Here is a 15,914-nt window from a genome sequence, read left to right as displayed (position 1 = left end):
AGTTGAATTTATGCCGCTCGTTCAAGTTCAATAACTGGTGCCCATTATTAAAACCTAAAGGCCTAATTTTAAATTTTTAATCGGGCAGCCCCCCGCTGTTACAGCCTCATCTAACAGATATACAGGCTTAAAGTTCACCCTCATTGCTCATATCTGGATTTGCTACATGATGGGTGTTCTTAAAATGACATTTTTCAGTCAAATTGTGGTTCCGTTTTAATCACGTCCTAGTTTTGGGTGAATCCAGGATGATGAATCGGTCGGAAAATAGGAATATTATGAGCATATGTATGTCATGCAAACACGATTTCCTACACTTACTGCCTGTGCAGCCCCTCCCCCCATTCACCCAATTAAGCCGCCATGGCCACACACATTAGCTCTAGGGATTTGTTCCATTTCAGGATCCTGTGACACATTTCCCCGTTTGCTTTTTGGATCTACTATATAAATACAGTGAGTCCGAAGCATATACCTTTTTCGGTTTCCTTCCCTTACTTAAACGCTACCTGTGCTTTTTTTTTTTTTCGGTATCAAGCACCAAACTGACGCCCGGGCGGACTCTCAACATCTGCTGACCTTTGTTATTTTCAGGGGCAGTTGAGAAGAGCTCCAAGCACGGTGCAGAGGACAAGACCCAGAACATCATCATGGCCATGAAGGAGCGCATGAAGATCAGAGAGAAGAACCGCCCCGAGGTGTTTGAGGTGATCCAGGAGATGTTCCAGATCTCCAAAGAGGACTTGTCCAGCCACCTCAAGACGGCCAAGCAGGCCGTGCTGGAGGGCACCTCCAAGTGGTCGGCCAAAATTACCATCACAGGTCCGTCTCCTCCCAGCTTCTGTTACTTCCACTGCTACTTCATGACATTAACCAGCTCCACAATCACCGAACAGAGACTGTATGTCAGAGCTGCTTGATTTTTTTTAATATAATATTGGGTGATAATAATATAATAATAATATTACAATAATATTATAATAATAATAATATTTGTACTTGTATAGGACTTGTTCCAAAGGGCCGTAAATCCCTCTGCACCTCTCAATTATTTCAAAAAGGTGGAAAAGGGGCAAGACCACGAAGCCCTTCAAGAACTGAAATCTTAAAATCGTGATCATAAAATAAATTCTAAAAGATACAAGTAAGCGATTAAGACATTCAGGAGCGCTTGTAAATCGATGCCTCATTCTGCCGCGTGTCGATATTCTGGCAGAAGCGTTTTAACCTCATTGTAAATCGTCAGAGGAGTCGGGGGGTATTGGTTATTACACACACTAGGCCACTGTCATGTGTGACCCTTTACCCTCAGGGAGGTGACCTATGACCCTCCACACTCACCCCTCACCTCAAATCAACAAGACTGTCATCACAAGTCAGATCAATCTTAAATGGCAAACCGTTATAAGCTTATTAGTATTTACTCACAATTAACCTCCAGACCTCCATCGTTAACCCCTGACTCTCAGCCTCGACATCGACAAATATTTAATTACAGAAAATGAGATGCCTAGATTAAGGGAATTGTATTTGATGTTGTCATGACTTGGAATCCAGCCACTGGTTTTTGTTGATCTTTTTATTCGACTTAGACATAATTGAGGAATCTAGTCTCACTCCCACACTGGAAGGACGGAACACGATCCAATAAAGAAAGGCTGTCTACAGTATGCCACGCGGCGCTTTCAGAGAGAAAACAAAGCTGCCGAAATATCAGTGTTATGTAAACAGTGATTCACAATCTAGCGGGTAAGGATGGGGAAAGCAGGGAGGGACGGAGATAGACGCCTCAGTGTTTCACGGCTGCCAACACGGGAGCATGATGTAATGACTTCTTGCACAACCATCCAGGGTCGACGTTGAGTCCGAGAAGACAGAAGTCGTGCCCAACGCGTCCGTCGGAAGGGCGGTTGTGGGATGTGGCGCCGTGACCCTAACGGACTGACGGTCGCGTTCTCCTTTCTGTCTTTTCACGGCAACGGAAATGGGGCCTCGTGCATGAATGTTGCACTCGCACAAAGGATGGATTACATCACACTCTGCAAAAGTGATAGAATGTGATTCATAAAATGAAAACTTGAATGAAAACGCGTGTAACTTCACCACTCCTACGTACGCGCAACACGGAGAGTATAAAATACCGCAACTCCCCTGGCAGGGGAATGAAATTGTGGAACTGTTGGACGTAGGAATTACTCAGCTTTCCTAGATGAAGGCATTTCTTCTTTTGTTCTTTACTCTGTCGGGGGAATTTATTTATTAGTCCAGAGGCATCCCGCCTATTGATTGTGGACCTGCAATTCCCTGCCCCAAGTTTTGGAATTACGGGAGACAGTGAGCAAAGCAGCTAAATGAAATGAAAACAAATGCCAATAAAACACAGCCGAACATGGTAGGAAGGATTTCAATTTGGAAGGATATCAATGTCATGTTTTTTTGTCTTTTCTTATTGTACGGATACTGTACTGCGGAGCTAAGTATCCTTCAGTTCATGTGATCTGACAGACCAGACTGCAGGAGTGCGTACAGTCTCGCTTCAACCTCCGCACTCAGCGACATTAGAAGTCAGTCATTAACAATACGACTCACAAAAATCAGAATTACACATTAGAAAAAAACAAAACACGATTTATCACTTGCACACAGTAAAGTGCAGAGTTGCAAGCAAATCGCATGCCTCTGGATGCGATTTATGGATCGGAATTGGGCATAACGGACCTGTATTGTGTGATCACGGACAATCCCTGGTTGTTCACTGGGCGATGCAAGAAACATATGGCAAAGTAAATTGCCAATAATGAAGGGAAACATGCATGGAGCAGTGCGTACATGCCTTTTTAAAAATCCTGATTTTTTTTGTGCCAGGTGCGCTCTCTCCATATATCATCCCTTAGTTGCCTACGTGCGGAGTTTGATGAATGAGGCCCCAGGAGGCTCGCTAACCCTAACGCTGCTCTGCGCTCAGCTCCATGCGCCCAAGCAGCAGCTGAGCCTCTCCCTCGCCGCGTAACGTAGCGCCTCTGTCGGTCCACGCCGTCGCCACGGCAACCGCGGAGAGCCCCGCACTGCTCCAATTTATTATTGCCCCGCTTGCATTTCTGCCGCTGTTAATCCGCATGAGAGATGGAGAGAAACAGGGATAGATAAACCTTTAGAAAAAAAAAAAAAAACCGAAGTCGGGAAGGAAAGATGGGAAGAGGAAATTAAGGGATGGCAACTGAGAGGGAGAATGGAGTGGGAGAGACCGTCCAAAGAGAACGGGAGGGGTAGAGACACTTCAATCCATCTTCCAGGGACCCACTGAGCTCCCCCTTTTTTTGAGAACGTGTTCATTGAGTTGTTATTTAATGACTTTTCTTTTGATAAACACCAACTGCCACTGATTCCTTTGCACTCTCGCTGCGGCCGCGAGATCCTTAACAGGATGTCAGCTGAGTGTGCACAACACTGGCTTTAAATATTTCCCAGCGACTGTGACATACGGCACATCCTCAGAGGCCACATCACCATCTTATTTTGATGTATCCACCAATCCCTGACTCAATTACCTTCCAATACGCTCATTCCCGCTCCCTCCCGTCGTGAGGAATTAATGGGGGCTTGTCAGGAAAACATGCACGGAGCAAACTCGCTATCTTGGATTAATTTGTCTCTGCTTACGGCGCAAATCACCCACTCCACTCTCCCCACGGCTTGAGGACTTAGCGGAGGGATGTTATTTGAATTTTCTGTTTCTGTTTGAACATTTTTAGGGTTTCAAAAACCGTAAGTCAGGGCTCTACGTGGACTCCAGTGCCCTCTACGGTGTCTTATCTATTCTTCATAATTTCGATAACATATTATCGATATCGACTTTTACAATTTGGTTTAAAAGGCACAGAACAGAGAAATATAGCATACAGGGTTAGGAGCATTACAGGTTCGGGGCATAGAAATACAGGCAGTGCGGGAGAATTAGTCCACAGGTACAACAGCCTAGCGCTTAGGAAGGTCATTCTCCGACATGCAGGCCTGGATTAGGTCCCTGTGTGGTCACACATGTGTAACCTCGGACAGGATCCTTAATCCTTCTCTGCTGTGGGGGGCAGCAAGGACAGCTTTGCCCGCCCCGCCAACCAAGGGGTGAAACGACAATCGCCTTCAGGGATATTAAAATGGTTCATCAAGTATAATATTTAAAAAACCAAAGCGAAAGACATAAAAAAACTGCACAAACTCAATAAAATGAAATGAAATTCCTCCACCTGAACTACAGCTTCATCCTGCCTCTCATATGAGCTGGTGATCAAGCTTTTAAATTAACTTTGTTGTATATCTCCTCTCAGTGAATAGGAGGCATTTGATTTTGAGTTTGCCTGGGGAAAGCAGGCCCTAGCTCCTCATTTGTCGAGGCCCTCCCCACCAATTCCTGTCAGAGTGTGGCTAGGGGATATAGTATGTGCCCTGAATTATTTACACTGTCACTTATAAATATTTAATGGTCCTTTTGGCCTTTTATGGTCCTTGTGATATACTACTGTCCATCTCCAAGACCTTCCACCATATGCCGTGTGTGTGTGTGTGTGTGTTTGTGTGTGTGTGTGTGTGTGTGTGTGTGTGTGTGTGTGTGTGTGTGTGTGTGCGTGTGTGTGTGTGTGTGTGTGTGTGTGTGTGTGTGTGTGTGTGTGTGGTTGTCTATTAGACTATTTCAGTTTGGGTTTCTGTTGCTTCACATTGTCCAATAAATATAGTGATGGATCCCTGCCACAGGTGTCGGTCCAAGGAGGTAGACTGAGTCGGACTGTCAGTGAGGTGCCTCAGCTGGCGTAGTTATATTCCAGACTTAACAGAACGGCTCGCTGGCCAAAACTAAAAAATAGAATGAATGAATGAATGAATGAATGAATGAATCAATCAATCAATCAATCAATCAATCAATCAAACAGTGTCCGTGTCTGTCGGGCAGCGGTCTGGTCCGTCGGGTCGAGCGCCACGCTTCCTCCTCACTGACAGGCAAACAACATAAGAAAAGTCGCTCCTGCCAAGTCGGACCAATCGGGTCCGAGAGGCAGGTACCAACAGGTGATCTGCGTGTTGGTATCATTGATGCGGTGGAGCCACTGCACTGGGGCAAGGTCTGAACAGAGGGTGAAAGCGCGCCCCCGGAGGTAATACCGGAGGGAGCTGATGGCCCACTTGATGGCCTGGCACTCCTTCTTCACGGTGCTGTACCAGTTCTACCATTTGGACAGCTTGCAGCTGAGGGACAGCACCGGCTGGTCAGCGCCCTTCACCTGTACTTCAACACTGCCCCCAGCCCTCTGTTGGACACGTCGGACTGCAGGCAGAAAGGAAGAGAAAAGTTAGGATAAAACAGCACTGGATCCCCACAGAGAGCTGTTTTTACTTTCACAAACACATGCTGCCGCTTCTCTGTCCACTGGACCGGATCTAACACACCTCTCCTTGTTAAATCAGGCAAAGGGCTGGTCAGCTCAGAAAAGCCGGCTACAAACCTCCCGTAACAACCCGCCAGCTCCAAGAACTGCTTTACCTCTTGAACCTCGGACTGTTCGTGACCTCGCCGGTTTTAACACAGGGCCCTCCGACACAGAGACACAGGCAGGGATGTTGCAAAGCCACCAGTTTATTGTAGGAGTGGCAAGATGTAACAAGCAAGGAGCAGATGGACACATGTCATGACAGAGGCTTCCCCTGTGTGTGTGGAGATGAGTGATTTACCTGTTGCTCATTGATTGCTCTGATGGGCAACAGGCGTGCAGTCACCCCTGAATAGGCGCCCAATGACCGAGACCCAAGACAGGCGTGGCCGGTTGAAACACACCACCCCCACGCCACAAATATTAACACTGAAGAGAGGCATTAGAGACAACACAGCACAACACCCATCTTAATACAATGTCTATTTGAGAGGCTTTTTGAGGCCACCGTAGCCACTGCCTTAATCTGCTTCCTCAATAATGGCTTTGTGCCATTGGATTTATGATGTATTATTTTGAAGGTTTATGTTCTGTTACGATGAGGTGGTTCCAGGTGGTCAAACACAATTTACTCCCATTGTTACAGGCAGCCCACCACACTTTTCTTAGCTGCATGGACTGTATTGACCCCATGTTAACACATCACCTCTAATTGGTGTAAAAATGTTACATGTGCGCAAAATGATTGTTTTTTAGTAATTGCCTTTAGCTAAACTAAAGAAAATTACTTTTGTTTAAAATAATTATTTAACATTCTTATGTCTCTCCCTTCCACCTCCTGCTCCATCGCCCCCACCTCCTCCACCACACCCACCCTAGTCATGTGTGCCCAGGGGTTACAGGCCAAGGATAAAACCGGCTCCAGCGACCCCTACGTCACCGTTCAGGTGGGCAAGACCAAGCGCAGAACCAAGACCATCTTCGGAAACCTCAACCCTGTCTGGGATGAGAAATTCTTCTTGTGAGTGTTTTCTGTTTCATAAACCTTCTTTCAGACACCCTAAACCTACTAATAAAATCCTACTACTACTATTCCACCACAACCCATTCAAAAAACCCATCTCCTCTCCCGTTTGAAGAGAATCCGAAGGAATCGGAAAAGCCATAAAGAGGTTTATAGCCTCGGTCCAGGTCTGGCTGCATCTTTCATAGAGTTTGTTTGATTTGCCTTCACTGGGTTGCAGCTAAGCTGGTTCACATTAGCTCCAACTCAGCTCATGCCTAAGTTTAACAGAAAATATACTTTCAACCATGGAGCGTCGGTTGCCTGCATTCCAATGTGCATGTTTTATCAGCTGCCTCAGTGTCCAATGCAGGGTAAAACAAGGACGTTTTGATATTGGTCTTGCTTCAGCCTACCGATGATTACTCATTTTCTTTCTCTTTTAATCAAGATGACCACAATTAATTTGTCCTGTGGATTTAGACAGCTCCAAGAGGAGTTAACGACAGCCTCATTTTCAAGTGCTTGCCAGTGTCCGCATTGCAGTTCGGAAAGTTCGGTCCATACTTCTAACTTTTATTTCTATATAAAAACATCATTTTGTGAAATGAATGGTTTCATGGACAGTGCCCTTTGTGAATGAGACCTTTTTGTGTGTATGCATTTGTGTTTGTCTATTGTGTGTACATTCATACAATTCAAAACAAAATTAAATGTTTAAATAATGTGAAGTAAGATGTCAATAACTACTACGAACGTACCAATAGAAAGCCATTTTTGCGATTCAGTATATGTGTCTTTCTGTGTCTGTGTGGGTTCCTGTCATTTTTAAGGGTTTATCGTGCGTGTAACCATCCAGCCCTTGTATCGTTATCGTGCGTGTGAAACGTGAAACCACAGACTCTTATACCTGTAACGAGACTCCAGAGGTGGTTGTTTTTCCTCTACTACAGAGGTGTAGATTAATAGAGCGATACATTACTGTGTGCTTGGCAGAGAGCAAATCCTGGTGCTGGTGATCAAGCAGACGGGACTTAGAAGGGGGATTAGTTAAAATAGTACTGAGGACACTGTCCTGACGCTTGACTGTCGCACCCAAGAAGTCATCAGATCAAAATGTAATCTGTTGGATATAAATCCAAAGCCGAACTTCCCGACCTCATCTAACGCTAAGAGCTTTGACCACCTCCGACTTATTTAGCGACATCATTTCTGTGATTTTGCTCCGCTCTCCACAGATGGCGAATGACAAGGAAAGATACTATTAGGAGAAGATTTAGCAAAATAGTAATTTCGTAGAAAAAGCATTTGGCTTTTAAGTTAATTTATTAGTAGTGCCAGTATACCTACTTAGAGAGGGCATGTGGAGAGGAAAGGTTTATTTATTGGAGGGTCTAAGGGACATTGTTCTGCACCAATGCAGTGGCTTAATTGTTACATTTGATATTTCAGTGCAACGTATGTTTTTGCATGCGCCAGATGACAACACAGACCTAGCCTCCAGAATAAGCACTTGAATGTAAACTCTTTGGCAAGATCTGTGTTTTCAGGTTTCTGCAAAATGTTATAAGTACTTTCTAGTAAAATTGCATTGGGTACAAGAGAAGCCATTCTGTTCTTTTTGTTTAAAATGTAGGAGATGTGGGTCTGAGAGCACAGCTATTACTGGTGGGAACATATCCCCAATAGAGCTTACCCTGTCAGAGTGGGTGCTCATGTAAATGCCTCCCCGCGACCATCTCCGGTGCCAGCACACCCACCTCCAGGCTCCCATGTCCCTGAGCAAAAAGGTGACTGTGGGCCTGGGGTGTGGTTTTAATGACAAAGCCAGTTGTCTGTCAACATTGTGTCCAGACCGCTCTCCACACACCTACGAAATCCAATCGCAATGCGAGCCGGACCGCCTCGGGATGTGGTGCGGTCTGGCTCATCGGATCACAGAGTCAACTATATTTGATTTGGGGCGTGAGAGTCAATGAGTGACCGGGTGATAAAAACCGTGGACACAACAAGTGTAACCAAGGATGCATGAATGGAGACGCATCGCCCCCGCACTATCCCAAATCTGTGTGAGGGCTGCTATCCACCTTAACCCACTGAGGAACGCTTCAGGGTGTGTTTGTCATCAGTTGTTTTCATGCTTGAATTTTACATTTGACAGTTGTTCCACTCCACAGAATATAACAACCTGTTGTCGCTGTCGCAGAGTAAGCTCTTGTTGTTGTTGTTGTTGTTGTTGTTGTTGTTGTTGTTGTTGTTGTTTTGTCCCCCCCTTAATCCTTGTCCTCGTTGCAGCGAGTGTCACAACGCCACCGACCGAATCAAGGTGCGCGTGTGGGATGAAGACGACGATATCAAGTCTAGGGTCAAGCAGCACTTCAAGCGTGAGTCAGACGATTTCCTGGGCCAGACCATCATCGAGGTCCGTACACTGAGCGGGGAGATGGACGTGTGGTATAACCTGGGTATGTTCCTCAGATCTCTTCTCGTTTTCTCTTTGATTCTTCGGTGCGTTCATGACTCAAAGGGAAAACTGTTATTTATATTCACGAGGAATCAACCCGACCGGCACTCGGCTGAATCTATTCTCTCAGTTCTGAATCAGTTTTAAATATTCAGATTTACTCGGGTTGACCCACAATGATCAAGGAATAAGGCTTATTATGGGCGATAATGTTATGATGATGGATGGCAATGGAGACTTTCACCTATCAGCGCCATGTGGATCCTGAGCAGTCCACAGATTCGTGGGACAGTTGGTACTTTCTCCTCTTACCCTGGTGCCTTCACTCTATTCCCTGTCTCTTCCCCTACTGTCACATAGCTACATGAGGTCGAATGACAACGTAATGGCCACTCCCACTTCTGTTTAAGTATCATGACTGCGGGACACGCTCTTTGTTTGCCTCTCCAGCTAAAAGGAAGCAATTTGCGGTAATAGTGACCCCTGCCCATGCTGGCGTTCAGTGCCTTTTTAAATGTTCACAATGAATGTTTAAACAGGGGCCTTTGTTGACGTGGGTGTCAACCCCTCCAGCTGCTCTCGTCTCTAAGCCTCTTCAGCTCCTCTTCAATCTGGGCTCCTGCAATTGTGCCTAAACCGCGCTCAATCTCCCTATCATGTTGTGTTCCACTGCTATGTCTCCCAACCAATTGACTGTAGTAAAATACTTCCATCGCGGGAAAACAGCAGAGATGAATTAAGTGTGTCGGGCATGCAAAATGTATTTTGCAGATGAGTGAACATTTGTTGAACCATAGAGTTCAAGTCTGTGACCGAGCTTCGCAGCTGTGCATTTTAAAGCCAGGGTCAGGGGGCTCTGTGACCTGCTCTGTTAGAAGAGCAGTGTTTGGCATCGTATGTGGCAGCTTTTAAGAGACATTATGCCAGAGTAGGGAGAAGCCAACAGCTCAAAGGGCTTTATGTTGCTTTGTTTGTTTTGCTATCGACATATTACACATTAGCCACATGATAGATTAGACTACAGGACGTAAGAGGACTTTTACATACAGTATAATTGGGGGAAATGGAAAGAAGAACAGAGTTTTACCATTGGTATTCATATGCATGTACTAAAGTTTAATTGATAATGTTGTCAAATGGGTTTGAGAATGCCAATATTAGTGCCTCATTCTATGTTAAAATCCAAGACTGCATTTTTACCACACATAGTTTGAACTGGTACCCTCTCTGTTTGGCAGATAAAAGAACGGACAAGTCAGCGGTGTCCGGTGCCATCCGCCTCAAGATCAGTGTGGAGATGAAAGGGGAGGAGAAAGTGGCTCCACCCCACGGCCAATACACCTGTCTTCATGAGGTTAGCAGCGCCGTTAGGAAGTAGTAGAAAGTGCACATGACATTTTCAGACACTGACAGTGAATCTGCAAAATGGACATTTTAAATAAGAAAACATTAACAGCTTATTGCCTCTGCAATATCTCCACTTTTGAAACACAACCGTGGTATGGTGTTCTGCGTCACCTCTTTGCAGGGAAGGCAAGTGTTTTCCCCGAGACAACACCTGACCATTGATCTTTGACACCAGACAAAGTGGAGCTTGACCCTGGTCTCTGCTCTGCACCTCACGCAGGATCCCTTTTCAGGGTTGATAAATGCAGAGTTAACAATTTCAAACGATCTATGAATCCTCATATTACCCGGTCCTCTTGCCAGTGTTGAAAGAAAATCGAGATTAGTTTTGTTTTGATTGATACACAGGGGCATTGGGGGGGGTTAAGCAACGGTCAGCAAGAAGTGGACCATGTGTAAAATCAATGAAATATAGCTTTTGGAGTTTTGTGTTTTTGAAGTCAGAAAGTGGAAGACAAAAAATAACATGTTAAGGTCATGGAAGACCGACAGATTATCTTTCGTGACAGCGAAGACCCCAATCGAGAGTGTATCCGCTTCAGTTTCAGTTACTGGTCAAACGTTTGCTCCCTCCATTTCTCATCTCCCTCCCTGTCCCACAGAACCTCTTCCACTACTTGACGGAGGTACGGAACAGCGGTGCCGTGAAGATCCCAGGGGTGAAAGGGGACGAGGCTTGGAAGGTCTACTATGACGACGTGTCGCAGGAGATCGTGGACGAGTTCGCCATGAGATACGGAGTGGAGTCCATCTATCAGGCCATGACGTTAGTACCACCCTGATCTATGGCCCTTTACCTTGCCCATCTGTCACTGTCCAATTCGGCAGAGTGGAGGGTAGCAGGAGATGAGTGGAGGAGAGGAGGCGAACAGAGAGGGGCAGTAAAGATGTCTCTTCAACACAATCGGAGCTCGGTTGACTCTGGCTTCTGTCCCAAGTTTGATTGATTGATTGCTGGTCGTCTGGAAAAAACTCTTAACCCTCTTTGGAAGCATTGATTGTGGACGCACATAAATACTTTCCCTTGTGTCGCTCCCTCTCTCTCTGACCCTGTTGACCCTTTCTCTCTGCTTGACAATTTCACTTTCTCGCCATTAAGCAGAAACACCTAGAGCGGGGACCCGGGACAATTGGGTATCAGCGGAGGAGGAATTTAAAGCATTGAAAATCTGTGCTCAAGTAGAAGTAGAATATGTATAATATTTGCCTCCAGTAACGACAGCATTTAAATAAACCTACAACATTCAACTCAAAATACAAGTATTAAACAGCAGAATTATGAAACTTCCAGTCTCATTAAAATTTAGTAAAATTGGCCTTTAAATATGTAATACTTTAAGCTTCAAGACTTGTTCTAATTTACTTTCAGCATTGTCTTCCCCTGCAGTAGCGATGCAGTGATGTCCACAGGAAGGTAAAGATCATTTTGAGGATCACCTGGTATCTCTGGATGGATTTCAAGCATGAGCTAGTTTGATTTGTGCGGATTTAATAAAGTATAAAGATCAATTTTAAACTATGCAGAGTACTCCCGAGTAAAACATTGTTATGAATAATGTTAAGAGGCATAATTCGAATTAAAGACTTACACAATTCTAACTTTTATACATCCTTCACTGCTAATGCAGGGTGTTCAGACCCAACCTTACTCAGATGAATCCCATTCCCACTCAAACCACACAGGGCTTCATTCATAAAACTATGTGTACGTATGCAAAGAAGAGGTTGCAGATGGACAAAATTGAGAATAAGTGTCCAAAAACATACCCCGATTTATAAAACTATGCACACACACTTCTCCATGAAGGTCTCCCATTGTACGCCTACATTAAGAATTGATTGTACGTGAATGAGCTTCTTGCTAAATTCGATTAACAACCAGAAACGGCTTTATGTACTTGCCGGTGATCAATGAGTAAAAAAAAAAAAAAACAATTTAATTAAGATTCCCCCAACAGTGTAAAGAGCATGAAAAATATCTTAGAAGGAAGCTTTAAATCCATCACACCCGACTGCAAATCTAAAGCAGCTTCCTCAGGTTCATTACTTTGCTATGGGAATCCCAATATTTACATAGAATGTTGCAGATGCCACGTGCGCACAAACCAATTAGAAATGGAGCCCCCGAACATATTTACGAGGAAACCTCCCTTCGCAGCGTTACCGTCTCTTCCCTCTCAGAGTTGACGAGCATCAGAATTACATACACCTAAAATATATAAACAATATTAGAGAAGAAAATAACAAAAGCACTATAATTTATAGAGTAGTTGGTAAAAAGCTCCAACTATCATAGCCTGCAAACAACTGCTTTGAAGAACAAGATTCTTTATTTATCACACGGCAAACACACCACAACATATGCGCTCATGCGGTGACGGCGACAACACACACACGCACGCTTCGGATGGTGGCCGGTGAAATGAGTTCTCTGCTTTTGACCCATCCTGGCTTGTCCTTCCTCCGGGGGGGCAGCCAGAAGCAGTGGGCAGCGTACAGCAAGCGCAAATGTCCATCGCTGGTGAGACGACGGCGTTGTGCATGTTTTTGGTGGGGGTCCTAAACTGATGTAAAAAAGGAGGAAGCCCCATGTGCGCATGGGGAGAACGGGCAAAGCTCCACACAGAAAGGCCCCTAATCAGGAGATAACCCACCGGAACGCGGTGCCAACAGCGCCCCAGGGAATCAAACCGAGGACCTTCTTGCTGTGAAGCAGCAATGCAATGCACTGTGCCATGATTTTCCACCAAATCTCCTGGTTTTAAACACGACAACGAGATCAGGCCTTACCACATTCCCAGTGACCAGATATTTTATGTCCCCACACTCCCTTCCCATCATACATGAACATCAACACACCCACACACTGGCCACCACACGCAGAGAAAGACAGTGTGTGTGTGTGTGTGTGTGTCTGTCGAGGTTTACAGGTTGAACGTTAGAAAAACACAAATAAGAGGTGAAAAGAAAACCTGACAGCAGAATGTGATAAATACAGAGGAGGCTTCCACGGTCTCTGCCTCTGGGTTCAGCACTTCACCTGATGCATTCCCCGAAGCCACTGCAGCCCAAACAGCGCCTCTCAGCTCCAGCCATTCATCGTTCCGCACGCTGCTCCAGCTCTGAAGGATGCCTTGACATCCCACGCCTGAAGCACGTTCTTCACTCCCTGGACAAAAGGCAATTTGAAACTCAAGTTGCACCTGCATTGACAGAGACTAAAAATCAACATTTAACACAAATTCCTCGGCACTCCACAGCGGATCTAAAACCTGAAACGACCTATTCTTCCAGTCCTTCCCTCAGGTTATCGCAGGCATGGCGCCGACAGGGAAAGCGTGTCGTGCCGCGAGGGGGGCGGGGCTCGTGGGACCATAACGCTTCCTAAAAACAGCCTGTCTGTTGATACGTTCCAGTTATTCCCGCGACATGGCCTCCCGCTCCGCGGCGCGGGGTTTGCGCGGCTGCGTGACGGGGCCGGCGTTGCTATGAGACGGCGTCGTATGGAATGGGCATCAAGTGAGCGTTCTGCAGGGTACCATCTGCAGGGTTATGCAAATGCAGGAAGCCCGGCGGTGAGTGGCTGCGTTACAGCTGGCCCAGGTCAAGCAAATGCTCTGGGCTTTTAAACTCGGGATTTTCCATCTAGGCTGTTAATATGCCTCGCTAGGATTCACTGAACGTGGAATTCGGTTCGTAATTCGCCTTCGCCGAGCTCCACCCTTCTCTCCTACCCACCCCCACCCCCACCCCACCCCCAGACAATAATTTCTTGGCTTCTCCTCTTGTCTCATCTCCTTCTGCCACTCCTCACACTCGCGTTTTATTTTCCCTGTCATTCAACCTCACATAGTCTTTTCCCTTTTTACACTGGTGTGCGGATGCGTGTGTGTTTGTAAATGTATATACAGAGCCGTGCGTGTGTGTGTGTGTGTGTGTGTGTGTGTGGGTGTGTGTGTGTGCATTAGAAAAGGGGGCGGGGTAAGACGACGGGAAATGCAACATCTCTCTTTTGGAAATGAGCTCGAGAGATCCAGCTCTAAAAGCACCGTGGGACTTCAGCGGATGCCATCATCGCCCTCTTTGTTCATCTCCCCAAAGTGCTCCTGGGTAATTTGGAGGCTGAAAGCAGAGTAATTAATTAGGCCTCCCGATGAGAGAGCGTGTATGGTTCTATTGGTGTGTGAACGTGTATGCGCCTCCACGGGCATTTTCCAGTTTTCCTCATCCCGGCTGAGAAAGAGCGGCTCTGTTATTTGTAATAAATTATTCCTCTTCCAAAGTCAGGTTTCCTCGAGTTGTTACCCTCTTGGATGCTATAGGGGCTTCAATACAAAAACAGCAGCTAGAGCTCGAGGAAACGTCATTAATAAGTAGTGAGATATCAAGAATTCATGTGGATAATGTGCGGATTGCAGTGATTTTTCACGGTCTTAGTATGTGTGTTGTCGAAGGACGCTCGGAGGACTTAAATCAATCACATCGACTTCATTTTTTATTATATTTAAACAAATTATACTATGACGCAATTTACGTTGATTAAACGTACACCGATGCATTACTCGCGGAGCTCAAACCCTCGCCTTTGCGCTGTGGCATGCAGGCCTTATTGCTCTGCATCCAGACGAGCGGTTGCTAGCGGCAACCGCGCTCGGCAAACGCGGCCAGGTGTGATTATCCGCCGCACGACGCGCACGCACGTTGCGCAAACAGGGCGCGTGCGCACGTGCGGCTGGCAGCCCCGCTTCCTTTCGGATAAACTGTCGAGTTGCGATAACCAGCGGGCGTAGATTATGGAGGCGGGAGTCCTCCCATGGTGCTCAAACTGGAGAATGTGCTGAAAAAACAACATGTGCGGATATAAGATGTATGATATAGGTGACGGTTAGCGTCTTTGTGTGTGTGTGTGTGTGTGTGTGTGTGTGTGTGTGTGTGTGTGTGTGTGTGTGTGTGTGTGTGTATGTACTGTATGTGTGTATATGTACACTGTATGTGTGTGTATGGAGAGATGACCCCTCCACTTAAGTGTGTGTGTACGTGTGCATGTGCGCGTGTGTGTGCGTGCGTGTGTGTGTGTGTGTGTGTGTGTGTGTGTGTGTGTGTGTGTGTGTGTGTGTGTGTGTGCGTGCGTGCGTGCGTGCCGGCGCGCGTGTGTGCGTGTAAGGGAGTTTTGGTGCGCGTACTCGTGTGTTGGCTCTCGGTAAATCACAGGACTCTGCCTACACACCGCTCGTTGTCTGCACTTAGTGCCTGCCGCTTGAAAGGATGAAACCGAGGTGGCGAGGAGAAGCAAATGGTTTTATTCACTCGGAGATGAATATATTTGCTTAAATATATCTGCTTGTACCGCGCGGGGGGGGGGGGGACGTCCACACTGAACGAAAACACTTTCTTTTCTTTAACTCTCTCCACTTCAGGCACTTTACGTGTCACACGGTGTTATATTCATCCCATATTTTAGATGATGCGGCCGTTTGTCAAGAATAAACTTGAATCAAGGCCCCTTTTAATATCAAAGAAATTGCAGTTTTTCCACATTTATTCGATATTATCTACCTATGTATATCCCTCCTCCTCGATCCGTCTGTTTTTCTTCCCGTAACTGTTTTTGTCCGCGGGA

The 15,914-nt window shown here is 46.0% G+C and overlaps 1 protein-coding gene across 1 annotated transcript in view; it reads left to right on the top strand.

Moving 5' to 3' along the window:
* unc13c (unc-13 homolog C (C. elegans)) overlaps positions 1-15,914 on the top strand; it is a gene marked incomplete at both ends in the record, with an annotated part of 116,851 nt that overhangs the window by 29,678 nt on the left and 71,259 nt on the right. The window contains 5 exons of the mRNA XM_079997408.1: positions 595-822; positions 6,300-6,441; positions 8,719-8,888; positions 10,126-10,241; positions 10,897-11,060. Of these exons, the coding sequence (XP_079853534.1) occupies positions 595-822; positions 6,300-6,441; positions 8,719-8,888; positions 10,126-10,241; positions 10,897-11,060 (820 nt within the window). The remainder of the gene's footprint in view (positions 1-594; positions 823-6,299; positions 6,442-8,718; positions 8,889-10,125; positions 10,242-10,896; positions 11,061-15,914) is intronic.

The sequence above is a fragment of the Zeus faber genome, assembly GCF_960531495.2.
Source record: "Zeus faber genome assembly, chromosome: 3".
Lineage (NCBI taxonomy): Eukaryota > Metazoa > Chordata > Actinopteri > Zeiformes > Zeidae > Zeus > Zeus faber.
The sequence above is the reverse complement of the archived record's forward strand: the minus strand, read 5'-3'. Positions and strand labels throughout refer to the sequence as shown.